The sequence below is a fragment of the Cetorhinus maximus genome, chromosome 7, assembly GCF_964194155.1.
Source record: "Cetorhinus maximus chromosome 7, sCetMax3.hap1.1, whole genome shotgun sequence".
NCBI lineage: Eukaryota > Metazoa > Chordata > Chondrichthyes > Lamniformes > Cetorhinidae > Cetorhinus > Cetorhinus maximus.
Genome location: NC_135885.1, coordinates 78477971 through 78498590, shown reverse-complemented (window position 1 = coordinate 78498590; position 20620 = coordinate 78477971). Strand labels below are relative to the sequence as shown.

At 46.1% G+C, this 20620-nt stretch overlaps 1 protein-coding gene across 6 annotated transcripts in view; it reads left to right on the top strand.

Annotated features, from left to right (window-relative positions):
- nox4 (NADPH oxidase 4) overlaps positions 1 to 20620 on the top strand; it is a 215301-nt gene that overhangs the window by 7606 nt on the left and 187075 nt on the right. Inside the window, exon 1 of one of the 6 annotated variants that reach the window (XM_078545753.1) lies at positions 9397 to 9505. The exons of 4 other annotated variants lie outside the window; for them this stretch is intronic. In XM_078545753.1, the coding sequence (XP_078401879.1) occupies positions 9496 to 9505 (10 nt within the window). In that variant the 5' untranslated portion in view covers positions 9397 to 9495. Of the gene's footprint in view, positions 1 to 9396; positions 9506 to 20620 lie in introns of those variants that run through there. One more of the 6 variants, XM_078545755.1, reaches the window with a different exon arrangement.

The following is a 20620-nucleotide window of genomic DNA, read 5'->3' as shown; positions in this document are numbered from 1 at the left end:
TGTTCATGTTTTCCACGAAGTTTTAATTGCAGAGAGTGTTTTAAAGTTGCCTGTTTGATTGTTAGCAGTTCACATCAATTTCCAAGAGCTTTTTGTGTACTTTGAAACCGGTCTGCAGACAGTAATCTTTCTCAGGCCTGCAGCTTTCCGGAGGCCTCCATTTAGCCTGGGTATGGGTTCTGACATCTCCACTGGAGGCAGCTCCTCTGAGGAGGAAGGGAGGCAAAGAATAAAGAGGAGGCCAGGACTGGACAATCAGCCTCCAGGGGAGCCACCTTTGGGAGGCCAGGCACAGGCGCAAGGGGCACAGGGCCAAGAGGTTGTCCAAGGTGGAAGGAGCCACAGAAGTCGCCACTATCCTGCTGCCAGGATATACAGGTGGCAAAGCAGCTACCTCAATATGAGTGAGGTGCAGTGCTGAAGGAGGCTCTGACGCTCAAGGGAGACAGTCAACTATATCTGTCAGATGATTGGCCCTGTGATCTCTCCTAACTGTGTGGGCAGACACCCCATGCCAGCAGCTCTGAAGGTTACAGTTGCCCTCAACATCTATGCCTCTGGCTCCTTCCAGGGCTTGGTGGGTGATCTTTGCGGTGTCTACCAATCAGCTGTCCACACTTGTGTCAAGCAGGTTACAGATGCTCTGTTCAGGCATGCATTGACTTTCATCCACTTCCGCTGCGACCAGGCAAGCCAGACACAGTGAGCCAGAGGCTTTGCGGCCATTGCTGGCTTCCCCCGCATCCTGGGTGCAATAGGCTGTACACATGTGGCCATCAAGGCGCCAGCAGGTGAGCCCGGTGCCTTCGTCAACAGGAAGGGCTTCCACTCCATGAACATGCAGATAGTGTGTGATCACAGGATGCTGATTCTACAAGTCTGTGCAAGGTACCCAGGCAGCTCTACGATGCCTACATCCTCAGACACTCCCAGGTGCCGGGGCTCATCAGTGCTCCGGCTCAGCTAGATGGTTGGTTACTGGGTGACAGGGGCTATCCCCTGCGAAGGTGGCTCATGACGCCACTACACCGTCCAAGAACAGAAGCTGAGCCATGCTACAATAGGAGCCACGGCTCCACAAGGGCTGTGGTGGAGAGAGCCATCGGCCTTCTCAAGATGCGCTTCCATTGCCTGGACCGCTCAGGGGGCGCACTCCAATACCCCCCAGATCGCGTCTCTCTGATAGTGGTAGCATGCTGCGCTCTGCACAATCTTACGCTGAAAAGGGGGGATGCAGCTGATGATGAAGACCTTGACACCCTGGATGAGGCTGCACATGATGAGTCCAGCAGTGGCTCAGGATGAGGAAGCACAGGGCGTTGATGAGGGGCAGTACGCCGACCCGCTACTACACCAAGGAGGCAGGGACATCTGGGACAATTTAATCCAATGAACCTTCAGCTAGTGCAACACATATGGATCAGCAAGACCAGCATTGCTTGGCACTTCCACACGTGGCACTTAGGTGCTACATCTTCCACCTTATCAGCTGCAACTAAGGGCTTAGTACAGAAACATCAATGTCCACTCAAACACTCATGATATATCTGTGAAACATACAAATGCAGCACAAAGGAAACACCCTCAGCCATGGTCAGAAAAGTGGACTTTATTATGTCCAACATATAACAGAAACGTCTCTATTGCAAACATAAGTATATTTTTCCCTATTCTAAGGCCAACACAAAATCACCAGTGACATACCTGTTGAGTGCCTAACATGCCTTATGCTTTTGTTTGCGGGTGCTACGTCTAGGTGCCACCCCATCGCTCAGGGTGACTTGTGAGACAGCCTGCTGACTTTGCTATCCTGTTGGCGTCGATGACCTTGGCGGGCGTCCTCTGGCCCACGGAGCCTGTGATGGCCCCGCCTGGGAGCGAGTGGCCAGTTCCTGAACTGGCACCTCCCCAGTTGTTGCAGCCTTAACGGAAGCAACAGTCACTGGCAGAGGGGCAGAGAAGCTGCTGCCCTCATCCGGAGCACCCTGAGAGGAGCTCGCAGCGACGACAGGTAGCTGCTGCGCTGACGTGAGGTCCCGTTGGACCTCCCTGCTCACCGCAGATGCATGGGCACCGAGCGCCGACGCTTGGTGCCCACAGCATCTCCCACATTGGGAATGACCACCCGTTGCCAATACCGCTGTGAGGGCTTGCAGGTCAGAGCATAACCCAATCAGAAGATTCTCCATCCGATCGAACCCCCTCTCCATGAGAGTCGCCAATCTCTCAGTGGAGAAAGCCTGAAGCTCTGCCCTGAGGTTCATGCTTTCACGTGCACTCTGCCTGGACTCCTCCATTGCAGAGACCAACTGAAGCAAACCCTCATGCAACCCTGCCAGATGCAAACGCGATTCCTGCCGCTTGTCCTGCAGCTGCTGCATTGGTGACAACTCCAGAGGCACATCATCAGTGCCAGACTCAGCATGTGCCTCGTCCCCTACAGCCCTCCGGCTGCTGGCGCCATCGGCACTCTCTGTCCCTACCATCTCCTCCAGCGATTGTGAAGTGCCCTCTCCACTGTGACCCGAAACACTAGCTGACGGTAAATTCCCCACCGAAGTGTTTGTGTCTGCGGTGGCGCCTGGCTGGCTGAAATGATGTGCTGCAAGTTGCACATGTTGGGCCTCAGGTGTGGAGGGGGGGCTGCGGTGTCTATGGGCGCGGCCATGCAGTGGTGATTCTGAAATTAACAACAAGGACAGTGCATCAGTTAGTGTACAGTCAGTTAAACCTTTCATCCCTTTCCCCCCCAGCCTCATAAGCCGCTCACCCTTCAAGAACCGAAGGAGACGAACATTGGTGAGGTGGAAAAGAGACAAGAGGAGGCCCAAACATTAGACGCGCATACAGACAGGCTGGTCAGATGGCCTCAGGAATGCCACATGGAATGTTATGTGCCATTGGAGTGGGGAGAATGCAGAGGTACCTGACCTGGATGCATGATGGCCTGGATAGTTGCGGTGCTGAGGCAACATCGCAAACACTTGCGACATTTGCCGTGGAGCACAGGAGATTGACAGGTCACATTATTGACCTTCATACCATACTGTTAGGAGGGGCATAGACCAGCTGGGCAGAAGGCAACATTTCCCCTTGGCGCAGGGATGAGTAACGTGGTGGCATTTATTTAAGTTGAGTGCCATGAGGTTCACAGCTGACATGCTGAGGACCTTTTGGACAGAGTAATGTGGGGCGCACTGGCTGAAAGGGTGGTGGAGGTTCCAACCCCCCTAAGATGCAATAAGTCTTTGGCTGTGCAGCAGCGATGCCATGGCATGTTAGGCCATGGGGATAGTGGTCACAAATGGGATAAGGTGACTCTGGAAGGTGGTGGAGATGTGATTCCTCAAGGGGACGAGGGACCTTTGTGTAGGACCCACATGGTAGACTGTATCAGTCTGTGAATGAGCATTGTTGCAGCATTAACGATTGCAGCAGTCATCATTGGTTTGGATGGTGGGGAGACAGAGTGGATGGGACTGTGGACCTCAAATACCTGGCCACTGGATCCCAGCCTCGCCGCTACCTGCCGCCCTGGCCGCCTGCCTCCACCCCAGCTCCATGGCCTGCTCCTCAAAGATCATGAGGCGCTGGAACAGGGCGTGCCCACCACTAGTCCTCTGGCGCTCCCGCTGATTGTGTTCTGTTTTTGCCTGCAGAACAGAGAAGAGGATTTATTGGGGCTGATCGCTCATGTACTCTGCACGCGCACGCCACACCCCAACCACAGTGGCCCATCTGAGGCCTCCAGCGGCTCCTGTCCACACGACTGGTGATCAGTCCCCAGAAGATAGTACGGCTGGTCCCAACCCCCTCCCCCAACGAACACCTTGGACACATTCGGCGTCCATCACTTTGAATAACACACGGGTCTTAGTGCCCATGGCAAGGAGGCACAACTAGATGCGGCGCCGAGGCCAGCAGATGGCACTTGGCCACGACACCTTGAGGCTCCCCTTCCACCATCTCATCACCATCTTATGTGACATGTGTTGGAGTTCTGAGTATGTGTCAAGCGGCCTCTCCTGCAGGTTGCCCCCAAACTACTCAAATGTGACAAACACCAACATATGCTGCAGGGAGAACCCATCTTCTCCGCAACCACTGAGGCTGATGTAAGCATGGTCAGTACCCGTTTGCCCACCTAGCGTGTGCCAAATGCCCAATGCAGTAACGACAGCAAGATGTGGGGAGGGCGGGGGGGGATCAAAGGTTAAGGCTACCTTCAGGGTCAAATGGCCAAGGCTGACATGGTGCTCACCCTTCCAGAGCGCAGCAAATCATTGAATCTTTTGTGGCACTGTGTGCCTGTGCGCCGCACATCATCATGGGCGCTTACTGCGTCACCCACCTCCTCCCATGCCTGCCTGGTGACATGGGGGCCCTCCTCCTCCCATCAGCTGGATATAATATATCCCGACCCCTGGACACCTCTTGGAGGAGGACAGCAAGGCAGGCATTGGAGAATCGAGGGGGACACTGGCCCCCCCGCTGGCCTCTCCTGCAGCCTGCCCCCCTCCTCCTGCTCATGCTCCTGTCCTGTGACAGCTGCCTCTCTCTCTCCCTGAGTGGCCATGGTGCACTGCCTCAAGCAGGCTGCCTGGCCACTCTTTATACAGACTGCTGGTTCCCCATTGGAACCGACAGTCTGAGCCCGCCCGCCTCTGCGACTATTTTCCCCTTCTCCATGGGAGTCACTAACCCGCTGGGCGGGCCTTAATTGACCCGCCCGTGGAAAATAGCGGCGCGGCCCATTTCGGCGGCGGCAATCGGCTGCCCACCCGCCGCTGAGTCGGTCGGGCCCACCCGCCTGTCAAGGGCGAAATTCTGCCCAATGTTTTTTTTTCTGGGAGAATAACTAATGCTTTCTTGATCAATGTATTAAAGTAATATGGCAGAACATGGAAAGAATAAATAAAGCAGAAAAAGAAGCAAAAGGGAAAATGGAATAAGAAGGATTGGAAAAACAGGACAATTATTAAAAACAGATTAGATAGAGGAGGATTAAAATGAGTAAGATTCACAATCATACAGACTGATGGTAAAATTGGTGAGCTTGAGGAAGTAATGATGTGGACAATACATTAGCAAAAATATGCCTGAATTGAAAACTAAACATTCTTGGTTACAAAATATTCAGGGGGAATAGGGTAGGAAAAAGGAAGGAATGCTACATTAGTCAATGATTCCCATTTCAGCATTAGAACATTGGGAAGTATAGGAGATAGTAAAATTGCTGAACCTATTTAGTTAGAATTGGCAGGAAAGTAATTGTTTCTTCAATTGCAATTTATTACAGGTCTCTCTCTCTGTCTCTCTCTGCGTGTGTCTCTCTCTCTTTCTCCAGGTACCATGCCCTTAGAGGGTTTAGATCCATGGTTATGCTTGGCAAGATAATTGCAGTAGTTTGCCATTACCTTCTGCGGGTTCTGGCTGATCCTGAGGCTTTCCTGCTCTTACTGCCTGCCATATGCATATTGGAAGGATTTACAAGTTGATACTCAACCCAAGACTGGGTTATGAACCTTCCTTGGCCACCAAGTCCTGGAGTGGGTCTTGAACCCAGAGCTTCTGTTTCAGAGGCAGGGATGTTACCACAAGACCTCCCTATTATAGACTACAATGAGTTAAAGAAACACAAATTAAAAGATAAGTGGAGAAATAACAGGGCCATAGTAATGGGTAAGTTTAATTTTCCAAAGTTAGACTAAGATAAAAATAAAGTGATAAAGAAGGGGAAGACTGTATAGTTTGTCTAGTCTTCTGTGGTTAAATTGATTTTTGTCCTTCAAGGAAGGACACACTATTTAATCTAATTCCAGAAAATGAAATGGGACGAGGAGTAATGTGAGGGCTGGAGACTATCTTTGAAATAATGCCTATAACATTAATACGCCAAATGTGAAAGAGAGAAATTTCGAATAGATAATAAAGAATCATTGCAAATATATAGGAAAGAAAATTTTCCAGGTAAGACAGTGAACAAACAATTGGACATTTTAGAACAGAAAATAATTATGGTACTAAAAGAAGTATGTCAGCATGGATAGGAAGTTGGCTAAAAGCAAGTTTCCCATCACCGAAGCACGCTTGTGAAATAACATCCCATGTGATATAGAACGACAGAATCTATGAGCGGAATGATCTGGTCCCGTTGGCGGTGAGTGTCATGGCAGGCGGGCGGGGGAGGGGGTAGGAACAGGATTTGGCATGATGGGCAGAAATCGGTTCCATGCCAGCGTGAAATCACAGCGGGATCATCTAATGGTGACCGCCATGGCGGAACACCAATCCTGTTGGAGGCTGGCATGAATACAATCTGCATCCCGCTAATGGGATGCAAAGTAAGGCCCGACTGAAATCATCCCCCCCACCCCCCGTGCTCGATTTACCATTATGCTGGCAGGAAAACACACTGGCCCAGGACATGTCTGGACAACTGTGACATGCAGAAGTCAGGGCTTGCATTTAGGGCCTTGCTAAGATTGTGTACATCTGAGGGGAAGAAGATGCTAGAGCCCTACAGCTACCGGACTCCTGAGGAACACGCTCATCACATGCTGAGTGGATCCTTGTGCACATGGCCCTGTCGCAAAGCAGCTCTCGGAAGGTGGGAGGTCTCTGTTGATGCTTTGGGGAGTCACAGGCAAAGGGGACTTGGAGGGCGGATAGCCTCTGTGATTCCTGAGTGAATGATCCAGGGGTATCCAGCTGCTGCTCCTCCTCCGTTTGGGTGCCCGAGGGCCCCGGCCTGAGTCCTTGAGGGGAAGGAGCACCTGGAGGGACTCCGAGGTGTCACATTTCCTGCTTGCGTTGCCACTGCAGGAACTCGCCCATGGCTACCGCGATGGAGTACAGGTCTGTGTGCATCTCTGCATTCTGCTGGACTAGGGTCTCCATGGCATCTGTCATCCTTCCCATGGAGACCCCCATACATGCACATGTGGATACCACTTCATCAGAGAGCAGGTGGACCCACTCCTCCGACTCACGTGCCACTCTGTTGAGGGCTTTCAACAGCTCTGCGTGATGTTCCCCCACTTTCTGCCGACTCTCCATGATGAGTTGGAAGGCTGAATTCAGAGGCTCGTCACCTAACTCTGACCTCACAGATGCCTCTTCCCTAGCATCCTCCGGGTGCTGGGGGGCTCGGCTGAACCTGCTTCCTCCTGTTGCGGACACATGTCTCTGCGGTGACCACCAGATTGTGAACCTGAGCCTGCTCTAGATCTGGGTGTCGCTGCACTGGTGGAGGGTGTGGATGAGCACCGAGATGGGTCTTCAATGGTGCTGCCCTCAGGGTCCTCATCCAAGGTGCCTTTGGGGTTGGAGTCAAGGTTGCCTGAGGGTGACATGTCAGATGTGCCTAGGATAGAAAGTGGAGGTTATTAGTGCTTGGCAGCTGCATTGAACACAGAACAATGGACTTTAGAGTAGTGTTGAGAGAGGGATGATGTGGTGCAGGATCCTCATGTGGGTGTTTGACACTGACCTCACCTTCACCAGAGGAATGGTTCACATCCACTCCGACCAGCTCCAAAGCGCAACTCTCGAATGGAGTGAGGACTTGATGTTGGGCACTCCACCCCCAGTCTGGGACCGCTCCTGTTGATTGTGCGCGATCTTGTCCTGTATGAAAACAGATGGAGAGAGTGTGAGCAAGGCATGTGCCAGGTCAAATGAGAAGGATGCCAGGCATGCGTGTGTGCTGAGTGGAGCTGTGAACGGGATGAGGAGGCTATCTCCAGAGCAGATGAGGCCAGCTGGAGATGAAGGTGTGTGAAAGACTGAGTGTTGATGCCTCTTGAGTTGCCAGTGAGTGAGATGCCAGTGAATGTGACTTTCATCCTTAAAATTCTCAGAACTCAAAATGTGTGTTACACAACGTGGTGCTGGAGACATGAACAGATCTGAAGGACAGAGGTAAAGGGCTCCAAGCTATGTGAAGCAGCAGCTGCAAAACTGAACTTCCCTCTGAGACAGATGCTGGTGTCTGCCCTCAGGGAAGATGGGGGTGAGTGTTTGTAAAAGACCAAAGGCTCATCCGTGTGCACTCCTGCTCATCACTCCTTGCTTCGTCAGCCATGTGGGTGACATTACAAACTGCCAGCACTGGGTTAGGAGTGTGTAGGCCATGAAGGAATTTTGCTCAATTGGACACAGACCTTCACACATCCTCCATATGGAGGAGGAAAGGTAGTGGCAGCACAACTTGGCTACAGCCAGGGTACCCGGCATGAGATTACTAGACAGAGCACCTAGACAGACCAGCAGGAAGGAGGAGGGTGAGATATTACCTTGAATGAAGAGGGTACAGGAACAGGTTCAGCTTCCTGGACATGAATGAAAGGCAGTGTAGGTGACGGCTTATGTCTCAGGATATTGTAAGAGAAACCTGTGCCCATGTTGGAGGCAGACCTCATACCTTGAACAACTGATGCGCAGGTCCTTCCAATAGCAGTCAAAGTAACTATCACCTCAACTTTTATGCGGCTGGATCCTTCCAGGGCTCTGCTGCAGACCTCTGCAGCATCTCGCAGTCAGCTGCCTGCAGGTGCATAGTAGAAGTCACTGATGCCCTCTTTGCCAGGGCAAGGGAAAATTCCCTGCAGATGCCCCACAGCCAAAAAGCAATGGGGCTCATGTCAATGGCAAGCTTTCCACAAGTTCAAGGCGTAATAAATTGCACACACATCACTATCACAGTGACTGATTCCAGGACTCATGGAAAGCCCACTTCCTAATTCATCCACCGCCTCTGCCTAAGAAATGTGTCCATGGTCGGCTGTCCCGACTGCTGGCTGCACCCAGCCCCTGACAATGAAGATCACGCCTCTGGAGCCCCGAAGCAGGCGTGCAAAGCTGGACATTTTCCCAGCTTCCGCTATCTGCCTCAAGATGAAAACCCAGGCTATAGTAATTTCCTTTGCAACAAAAAGACCCATGTTCCTCCACTCTACCTCATGAATCAGAATTACAACAATGTTATATTTCAGCAGCACTAAGAGAACGGTGAATGCCTTTCCAACAAGGATCATCAGAACATGTAAAACATCTGGGTTATTATTCTGGGAGTCACACTGCTCATTCCTGCTACATTGCACAAAGGACTGGGAACTACACAGAGAATTCTTTGTCAGCACCAGCAGTTATACCTCCTGGCTACATTCACATGGCTTTCTAATTAAAGACTGTTGCTTATTTAGAATGTCTGTTTTACAAAAAAGTTGGCAGCTTTTATCAAAAATTTTGCTTATCAAAGTTTATAGGAACCTCAATTGAAAGCATGATTAAAATGATTTCTGAAAATATTTGATGCATTGTTCATAAAATAGGAAACCTGCTATGATTTATGAAAATAATAAATTACATTGTATTTTCTTTGCTTTTGTCCTTTTTCACTTTTGGACAGCTCAATGTTTTACCAGTTTTGGAAGCAGGGGAACAATATTTAAGCAATAATGGATCATGCTGGAGGATATGTAGAGAGACAGGATGGTTACGGGTAAAAACAACAGTTTTGTCTAAATTTTCTAATATAGCACAGGATTCACTATTGTTTGATAACACTTTGAGGTACCTTCATTGAAAATTCTTTGCCTCCTTTATTGGTTTCTTTATTGACAGCGTTGGCTCCAGGGAAACATTCTGTGCACTGCACAAAATCTTAATGGAGAAAAGATCATTTTTAAAAAAAATTGCCAAGCGAATATATCATCCTTTGTCTATATATCCCAACTGTCCATCTAGCTGTCGGATCTCCCATGGTATTGCTCATTGTAAGAAGAAGAATGTTCATTTATAGTCATAAGCATTATATGCTGTTACATATGCTGTTATGTTTCTGTGCCTCTGTTCACTTTTTCTTTAAAAAATCTCTCCCCTGTTTTCCTTCACTTTTTCAGTAAATATCAACTCTTCCCCTCTGTCTTTCTGTAAATCTTTCCTCTCTGTCTCTCTCACCTTTTCCATAAATATCTCCTCTCTTCCTCTCTGTCTTTATATTTCTGTATATCTCACCACTGCGTCTCTCTCTTAACTCAATTTAAATCTCACTTTATTTCATATATGCCACTTTGCAGGAGTTCAGTAAGCTAACAGTTCAAAAGCAATGCACAATTGAAAAACAGCCATGACTAGAAATCTATTATCAAGGCCACTGCTAAGGGTGAATGGATAAGTTAAATTTATTTTAAATTCATTGGATTTCAGGGGTTTTAATGCTTTTCTTTGCATTCTGTGATTTGGTTTTGGTAAAAATTGGAAACCTTCACTAACAGAAGGTTCAAAACTCCTGACGATAGAATGAAAGGCCTTTGATGTAGAAGCATCTCCACTGATTAATAAGAATTAATCATAACATTCTGCTCAAATACATCCTGAAGATTGGCAACAGAAGCATAATGTCCCAGATGGAACAAAAATACACGGATCAGGCTACATCCACAGCTCCTAAATGTTGTTGTAAACTCATCTTAAATCATTGTTGTAAAATGCTTATTCCAAGCCATAAGAGTATAATAAATAGGAGGAGGAGGAGTAGACCATACAACCCCATGAGCCTGTTCTCTGCCACTCAGTAAGATCATGGCTAATCCTTAACCTTAACTCCACCTTCCCACCTGATCCCCATATCCCTTGATTTCCCCTAGAATCAATCAATGTATCCCAGCCTTGATTATACTCAGTGACTGAAAATTTACAGCACTCTGATTTAGAGAATTCCAAAGAGTAACAACCATTTGACTGAAGAAATTCCTCCTTATCTCAATCTTAAATGATTGACCCCTTATCTTGAAGCTATGCCCCTTAGTTCTAGCCAGGGGCAGCAATCTTTCAGCATCTAAATAGCATCAAGGGAGAGAGAAACATTTAATATTTCAGGTCTGTGACCTTTCATCAGAACTGAGAAAACATGAGAAATGTAATAGGTTTTGAGCAAGTGAAAGAGGGGAGAGTGTAAAGAAGAAAAAAAAGGAAGGCGTGTGATAGGGTGAAGGGCAGGACATGACAAAATATTTCATGGTATAAAGCTGAAGGTAGTGGTAATGGGACAAGGAAAGAAACAAAAGATAAATCTGGATTGCGTGAATGGCAGGATAGCAGCTGTCCGAATGCAAAGAGAATAAGAAAGAAACGAGGGGAGAAGAAACAAATCTGTAAGATAAAACACGAAACAAAATGGGGGCAGAAGTTATAATCTAAAATTGTTGAACTCACTCTTGAGTTCAGAAGGCTGTAAAGTGTCCAGTTGAAAGACGAGGTACTATTCCTTGAGCTTTCTTTAAGCTTCATTGGCAAAATGCCACAGGCCAAGGACCAAAAGGGTAGAGTGTCGTGTTATGATACAGCAGGTGATATTTGCCAGGCTGACCAAATCAGCAAGGGAAGTTTTGCCATGCTATCACAGCGGTTTTGCAAATTGTATTTATTTTGAGAAGATTTGTGCACTGTACTCAGAAATAGTGGGCAGGATTTTCCCCCCATTAGGGGGGGAAGTTGAAGTGCGGGCGCGCACCGCCATTTTACATGGGCGGGCCAATTAAGGCCCGTATAGCGTGACGTCCGCATAGAAGCGCTCCCCGTGCGGGCAGGGGGAATCCCTAAACCTGAGAGTGCGCTCTTTCATGCATGCGCACACTAAGTGCTGCCTCAGGGAGATCGGCTCTACAATAAAAAATATTAAAAATAATAGAAAAAAAAATCCCTGACATGTCCCCTCATGTGACACTGTCACATGAGGTGGGACATGTCCATAACTTTTTTAAAAACTTTAAATTTTTAAAAACCTACATGAAACCTCATCCTGCCCTTGGATGAGGTTTCATTCTTCTGAAGCCCGCCAGGGCTCCCAGCCTGCCTGCCAACCTTAAGGTTGGATGGGCAGGTCCATTAATTACTTCAATGACTCTGTCAATGGCCTCAATTGGCCATTGACAGGTCAGCGGGCGCACAGCAGAATTTGCTGCGCCCCCGCCTACCTGAAAATTTAAATGGGGCGCGGTGACGTCGGGAGTTCCGCCAAACGTCATCGCGGGTCATTTTACGCATCGGCGAGTGGGCCCCGGCACTCCCCCTCGCCAACAGGAGAATCCTGCCCAGTGAGTTTAGAGATTTTAAAAATTAAATTCAAACATTTATTAACAAAAGAACAGAAAACACATGTATGCAAGATTATAATTACACGGTTACTTAATGTTATAAATATTATAACAATTCTCAAAATTCTTAGTTTACCAGACTCCCAAATACATACACCCTTTAAGCTAACAGTCCAAAATAGATTCTACATTTATGTAGACAATCCAGCAAGGTTAAAGGTTTAAGCACCCACTCAACAGTGAATTTCAAAGGCTTTTAACACAACTTTGGTTACTGGAACAGCAGACTTCTGCAAAGTGGCTTGGGGCTTTTCCCCAAGTCTGTTTCACATTGTGTACCCTTCAGGTATTATACATCCACCCCTCATAGCCTTCCAATCTTCTTTAAATATATTTTCCTTCTTTGATTTGTAAATCCTATTGTTCTCACATATCTTTGTAATTTACTTTCCCATAATATAAAAATCTTTTATGTTGTCATTATGGCCAGCATTTTTGGGAAAAAGCAACCTAATAACCTTTCCCTAGTTATCTTGTTAGTTGTAAACATCCTACCATGTCTCTTTGAAAACCAAACACCTCCACCCTTATCTTAAAATGCTAATTTTATTCACACCCTATCTGCAGAGACTTTACCCTAGTTCACTCATTAACATTTCAAATGTCCTTTCTATACCTAACTCTTTTGATAATTTCAACCTTCAGTCTATCCTTCTCTAATTTAATTATATCAGCCACACAGAACCATCCACACACACACAAACATAAGCCTATTTTTCAATGCCCCACAATAATATTATGAAAAAATATGATAGGTTCGTGACAGTTGCAAGATGGACAATTAATATAACAAGTGACGGGAAGCTCAAGGTCATGCTCGTGGATTGAGGTGTTTCATGAAGTGATCACCCAATCTCCCCAGTATAGAGGAGACCACATTGTGTGTACTATACTAAATTGTACACTAGTACACTAGTACAGTATACTAAATTGAAAGAAGTCCAAGTAAATCATTGTTTCACTTGAAAGAAGTTTTTGAGGTTTTGGATGGTGAGAAGGGAGGAAGTATTAGGGCAGGTGGTGTAGGCTTGCTAGGAAAGGGAGGGGGTGTTGGGAGTAACTGAGGAGTGGACCAGGGTATTGCGGAGGGAGAGGAGGGGAAGGATATGATGTGTTTGATGGTGGATTCATGTAGGTAGTAGAAATGGTAGGTTATGATCCAATGAATCCAGAGGCTGATGGGGTGGAAGGTGAAGGTAATGGGAAACACATCATAGTTCTGGGAGGAAAGGCAAGGGGTGAGAGCAGATGTGCGGGAAATAGAACAGACTCAGCCGAGGGCCCTGTCAACCATGGTGGGAGGGAATCCTCAGTTGAGGAACATAATGGAAACACAAGTATGGAAGGATGCATCATCTGAACAGATGCAACGGAGATGGAGTAACTTGGAGAATGGAATGGAATCCTTACAGGAAGCGCAGTGTGAGGAAGTGCAGTCTGCAAAGGCTATGGGCCCTGACAATATTCCGGCAATATTACTGAAGACTTGTGCTCCAGAACTTGCTGTGCCCTTAGCCAAACTGTTCCAGTACAGCTACAACACTGGCATCTACCCAGCAATGTGGAAAATTACCCAGGTATGTCCTGTACACAAAAAACAGGACAATTCCAACCTGGCTAATTACCGTCCCATCGGTCAACTTGCGAACATCGGTAAAGTGATGGAAGGGGTCATCAACAGTACTATCAAGCAATAACCTGCTCACTGACGGTCAATTTGGGGTCCGCCAGAGTCACTCAGATCCTGACCTCATTACAGCCTTGGGTCAAACATGAACAAGAGAGCTGAACTCCAGAGGTGAGGTGAGAATGACTGCCCTTAACAACAAGGTGGCATTTGATCAAATGTGGCAACCAGGAGCTTCAGCAAAAATGGAGTCAATGGGGATCGGGAGGGATGGGGGGAGCTCTCCGCTGGTTGGAGTCATACCCAGCACAAAAGAAGATGGTGTGGTTGTTGGAGGTGAATCATCTCAGTTCCAGAGCATCACTGCAGGAATTCCTCAGGATAGTGTCCGAGGCCCAACCTTGTTCAGATGCTTCATCAATGACCTTCCTTCCATCATAAGGTCAGAAGAGGGGATGTTCGCTGATGATTATACAATGTTCAGCGCCATTCACGACTCCTCAGTCCATGTCCAAATGTAGCAAGACCTGGACAATATCCATGTTTGGGCTGACAAGTGGCAAGCAACATAAACGCCACACAAGTGTCAAGCAATGATCATTTCCAACAAGAGAAAATCTAACCATCGCCCCTTGACATTCAGTGACATTACTATCACTGAATCCTCCATTATCAGCATCCTGGGCATTACCATTGAGCAGAACCTGAAGTGGACTAGCCATATAAATACTGTGGCTTCAAAAGCAGGTCAGAGGCTAGGAGTCCTGCAGCGAGTAACAGCCTGTCCACCATCTACAAGGCACAAGTCAGGAGTGTGATGGAATATTCTCCACTTGCCTGGATGAGTGCAACTCCAACAACATGCCATCCAAGACAAAGCAGCCTGCTTGATTGGCAGCCCATCCACAAACTTTCATTGCCTCCACCACCAACACACAGTGACAGCAATATGTATCATCTACAACCTGCACTGCAGGAACTCACCAAGGCTGCTTGGACAGCACCTTCCAAACCCACGAACTTTGCCATCTAGAAGGCCAAAGGCAGCAGACACCTGGGAACACCACCACCTGGAAGTTTCCCTCTAAGCCACTCACCATCCTGACTTGGAACTGTATCACTATCCCTTCACTGTTGGGTCAAAATCCTGCAATTCACTCCCTTACAGCACTGTGGGTGTACCTACACTACATGGACTGCAACGGTTCAAGAAGGCAGCTCACCACCACCTTCTTGAGGACATTTGGGGATGGACAGTAAATGCTGGCCTAGCCAATGATGCCTACATCCCATGAATGAATAAAAAATATAGTCAAGTTAGCTGTGGGAGTCAATGGGCTTCCAGTGAATAGTGGTTGCTAGTCTATCCCCAGAAATGGCAATGGAGAAGCCATGTAGGGAAAGGAAAGTGTCAGAGATGGACCAGGTGAAGGAAAAAGAGGAATGGAAATTTGTAGCAAAATCAATAAAATTTTCCAGTTCAGAGTGAGAGCAGGAAAGGGCCCCCATACATTCATCAATGTACTGGTGAGGGGTGGGACCTGAGTAGGACAGGAACAAGTAATGTTCTACATATCCCAGAGGCTAACCATGGGCTTCACAGTTGCGGGTACTATGTTGTGTATGAGCTCTTCAAAATTTCTTCAAAGAAGAGGTAGCATCAACTCTTGGACATGCCTAACTCTTTGTTTTATTCCAAAACCCTGTCCAACTGTTAAGCTGTAAATTATCAGGGACCTGACTTTTCGAATGAATGTTCACAATTTATGGGAACAGTCATTTATTTGATGATGAGGCTCACATAACTAAAATAAAGCGATTTATCGCATGGAAAAAAAAGGCATAGCCAGGGCCCATGTGGGAACCCATAGCCAGACCTGTTATTTGGAACAACTAAATGGAGTTGAAGGAGTAATTGTTCAATGTGCAAACAAATTTAGCCAAGCATACAGTGGTGGTGGATGGAAACTAGTTGGGCCTCCATTCAGAGAAGAAGTGGAGAGCCCTCAAACCATTCTCGTGGAGGATTGAAGGTGTAGAGGGATTAGACATACATGGTGAAAAGAAAATGGTCAGGACCAGGGAACTGGAAACTGTTGAAGTGACAGAGGGCTTTGGAAGAGTCACCGAAGTAGGTAGCAAAACATTGGACAAGGATAGGAACAAATCAGTTCAATGAGACAGGAGCAGGCTAAAACAATGGGTCCAGGCAATCCTTGTGGAGATCCTGGGAAGGAGGTGGAAGGTTGGGGGATAGGAGATTATGAAGTTGGAGGCTGTGGAGGGCAGCTCTCAAGGAGATGAGTGACACATTTTAGGTATTATCTGTTTACAGTTACAATGTCAAGTTATGCTAAGTGGTGGATACAATGTCTTGATGATTGGTGGTGGGGTAATGGTCCAAAGGAGATAGGAGGAAGTGTATGAAAGCCAGTGTTTGGCTTCTGCTTGGTAGAGATCAGTACACCAGGCAATAACAGCTTGAGTGAGGAGGGCAGAGAAGTTGAAACAGCCAGTGTCATATTGGAAGTTCTCAATGAAAAATCTAAAAATCTAGGCCAGGGGGAGGGTCCAGGTAAAGGGAGAATACTGGAGACCGGTAAAAGGGCCTGCTGAGCAGGGAGAAGACTCCTGGCAAAAGAAATGGGCTTGGAGGTGAAGGCAACGGAAGGAGAATTCAGCAGCATTCTAAGCTGGAAATTCATTGAGGTGGAGGTGTATGGGGATGAAGTTGAGGCTTTGCTGAGGACATATAGTTCAGAGAGGGGAACATGGGAGGGTATTGTGAATACATGGCCAGTGATGAGACTCAAAGATGGGACGGAGTCAGAGGGAAGGGGAAGAATGATCCAGGGAGGGGGGTGGGGAGGGGGGCAGCAGTGAATGCTGGATGTTGGTACCCATGAGTTGTTGAAACTTGCACTCTTTCACATCTGAAAGACAGATAAAAAAGTTTTTTATTGAAATGCTGAATGAGGCGAAGGATGAAATGAAACTGTGGACTAGGAAAGCTTTGAGATAGAACAAGTCAGTGCTACTTAAGAGAAAAGTCGAGAGTGTGCATACGGCGGCGTGAGGTGTTGAGAATGGATCTTAGGATGTGGCAAGATTAGCTGTTCAAGGAATTCTGAATGTTTCGGAGATATCTGTAATTGTGGTGGGTCCGAAATGCAATAGGGTGGAATTTCAAGTGGAATCCATGTGGAATAATTTGGAGTTGGAGACTATTGTTAAGGAAGGAAATGTCACTGTTAAAGCGAGCTTTAGTAGATATCTGATTAAACCTTAGAAGGGAAATAGAAATCAATGAAGGTGAACAAAGTAGAAAAGACAAACGGAAATCGCATTGAAGAGAGGAGGAGAACTTATTCAGGCATCCCTGGCAGAGAAGTCTCAGGGAATTAAACACTTTTTTAATGCTGGTGGAATAAAAATAACAATTTCATCATGTGTGTAGGTAAGGAGATTCACAGTTCCAGTTAGTTTAAGTCACATTACCTGTTGATATAGCTGACATTCAGTGCAATGAAGTGGAAAATGTGACTTTTATCTGCATGTGAGATGAGATTGAAAGGCTAGCATGTATTGGGAAATAGCTTTGGAGATATCGATGAAAAGTAAATGACTTGTATTTCAAGAAATATGGAAGTATCAAAATTAAATTCTATTTGTACTATAAAACTAATAAAACTTTAGCATAACTTGACATTGTAACTGTAATCAGATAATACCTAAAATTGTAAACTTTTTGTAAACACCTGAGTTTAGCAATTCATCAGTGATCCCCATTACAGTGCTTGAGTCCACTTTATCTGAATCATTCAGAGACCCAGAGCCCAGTCTGGGAACTGAGAGTATGTTAACTCTCATGTGATATGGTTACTACTGTATAATTTATACATTGGTACCTCTTAGGCTTCTTATTACTTATTGCAATGTCAATAAAAGTATTGTAAAATTACCATTAGTCTCTACTGTGGAGTTTAAAGATGTAAAGCTATATACATGAACAAAATGTGATCAGGTCAATGCCACTTTAAAAAATGAGATTTGGATTCATAAGGTTTGATCGATCTTAACAGTGAGCTTAGAGCTGTAACACATTTTGACTCCCTGATCACCATGTGCAATTGTAAAATTGTATTTTAAATGTCTGCTTAAGTAGTTTGCATGCATTACAATGCTTAATAAAACTATGAACACTTGACCTTAATGTTGGAAAAACCTTTTGATTTTATGAAATAGAACATCTAATTAGAAATAAATCCATCCTCTAATGATTTCTCATAGTGAGGAAGAGGGAGATTGTGGTAATGATGGATGGCATGGCACAAGATGCCAGAGGAACATTGAATTCATTGGGGTGGAAGGCTATGGTTTCTAGGGCAGAAAGGATTTTCGCAGGGTGAGGAATGAAGTCATGGAGGGATTTAAATACAAAGATGTGAATTCTAAATTTGTACATATGACTGGGGGCCAATGTGGGTCAGCAGGTGTGAAGAATGGGAGGCTGACCAGGGGAGGATTGGAATTGTCAAGTCTGGAGGCAACCAATGCATGGATGAATGTTTCAATATAAGGTGAACTCAGTTAGGGACAGAAGTGGGTGATGTTACTGAGGTGGAAGTAAATGATCTGTGGTGAAGATGACGTGGGATTGGATGTTGGTGGTTATGAACATTCTGTTTCAGCCTGAGCCACTGGAGGAAGAAGATTCTGGTTAGGGTACAGCATTAGTGGCTCAGTTACAAATTTATAAAACATATTTTGTGTTCAGTGTTGTCACTCCTGTAAGCAGATCCTATGGGCCAGAGTATTTAAGCAAGTAGCTTCAGTCAGGAAAATTCCCAATTCACTGGACCTGTCTCAGTAGAAAGGTCCCCCCAAATATCCTAGTCTTCACTCAGGGGAGTGGGGGGCATGGTGAGGTATGGGATAGTGTTGGGCTGGCTGACCCCAGAAGCGAGCTGTAGGTGGCCATGGGGCAGCTGACTGCTGAAGAAGGCTGGTTAGAAAGCCTGCCTCAATTCTCTGGGACTTCATCAAAGTTGTTTTAAAAGCTGTTTATCCTATAGCCCTCACCCTTACCACCCCTTCATTATCTCAGCTGCGGTTTTGTTTTGAGAACTGTTGACTTTCCTTGACTGACATTTTTAAGTGGTGATATTAATTTGCTCTTTCTGTGATTTATTTTGCCAATGTCTCAATGTTTATTTGCACAAAAGTTGTGAATTGTTTGGAGCCTCTGTTATTGATTCTTTAATAGTCTCTCTGACCCTTTTTATAGAGTTGTAGCAACAGAACTTTTTTACAAAAGAAGATTTGAAAATATGTTTCTATTTTGAACAGTTCCACACATGCCATAGTTACTACATGGCTCATTGGCTGTATACGTAGTGCATACTGGGTGAACGGGCACGGAAGGGCCATGAATTGGCACGGAGGTTATGAGGGGCCGGGGTGGGGGGAGGCAGGGATGCACTGAGTTGAAGTGGAGGAGCCATGGGTAAGATCATTTGAACTTACCTTTCAGAAGGTTTCCAAATCCAGACTATGGCTCATGAGTCCTGAGGGGCCGTGAACCATGAATTTTGGAGAGGCTGGCTTGACTCCACGAAAATTGCAGAGGGCTAGGAGATGCCTACCCTGATAATGGAGCCAGCAAAGTTGGGAGATGCAAGGTGCGGGCTCCCTACCTGCAGCCTTGTCCTGTGCCAGTGAAAATTGGGATGCGCACCCTGGAACCGGGTCCCAAGTAACTTATAACTACACTCCAATGTTTTCCTTCTCTGCTATGGCTTCTCAAAAGGTGAGTATGCAGGTACAACAAGCAATTAGAGAAGCTAATAGAATGTTATTGCTTATTGATAGAAGAGTTGGATACAACAGCAGGGAGGTAACACTTCAGTTATACAGGGCATTGATGAGACCACATCTGGAGTACTGTGTACAATATTGGTCTCCTAATTTAAGGAAGGATGTAAATGTGTTGGAGGTAGTTCAGTGAAGGCATGCTAGACTAATACCTGGAATGGGCAAGTTGTCTTATGCCGAAAAGGTGGACAGGCTAGGCTTGTATTCGCTTGAGTTTAGAAGAATACGAGGTGACTTGATTGTAGCGTATGATCCTGAGGGGCCTTGACAGGGTGGATGTGGAAAGGGTGTTTCCTTTTGTGGGAGAATCTAGAACTACGGGTCACTGTTTAAAAATACAGAGTTACCCATTTAAGGCCGAGATGAGGAGAAATTTTTCTGAGACTCTTGAGTCTTTAGAACTCTTCCTCAAAAGGTGGTGGAAGCAGAATCTTTGAATATTTTTAAAGCATAAATAGATAGATTCTTGATAAGCAAGGGAGTGAAAAGTTATCGAGGGTAGGTGGGAATGTGGAGCTGAGGTTACAATCAGATCAGCCATAATCTTATTGAATGGCGGAGCAGGCTCAAAGAGCTGAGTGGCCTACTCCTGCTCCTAATTTGTATGTTCTTGCAGCTTTCTGTATAAAAATCTGACTTGTCTCAACTGCACCTGACCACTTTTACAGCTTTATGCTTTTAAAATAAACCTAACTGGCTGCCTCCTATGTTTTATCTCCCTCTGTTCATGGTCAGACACTCCCTGCCAAAGTCTTGGTGACCAGAGACTTTCCAACACAATAGACTTGAGGTATTTAATGATTACAGGGATAAGCTAATCAACTGCATTAATTACTGTCTTGCAAAAGTTGTGTTCCCTAACTTCCTATTATTTTGGTGTATTTTTTCTTTGAATACACTTTGTATACAATTGAATACAGTTAGAAAATTTCTTTCTTTCAATGTTTTGTTTTGAAAG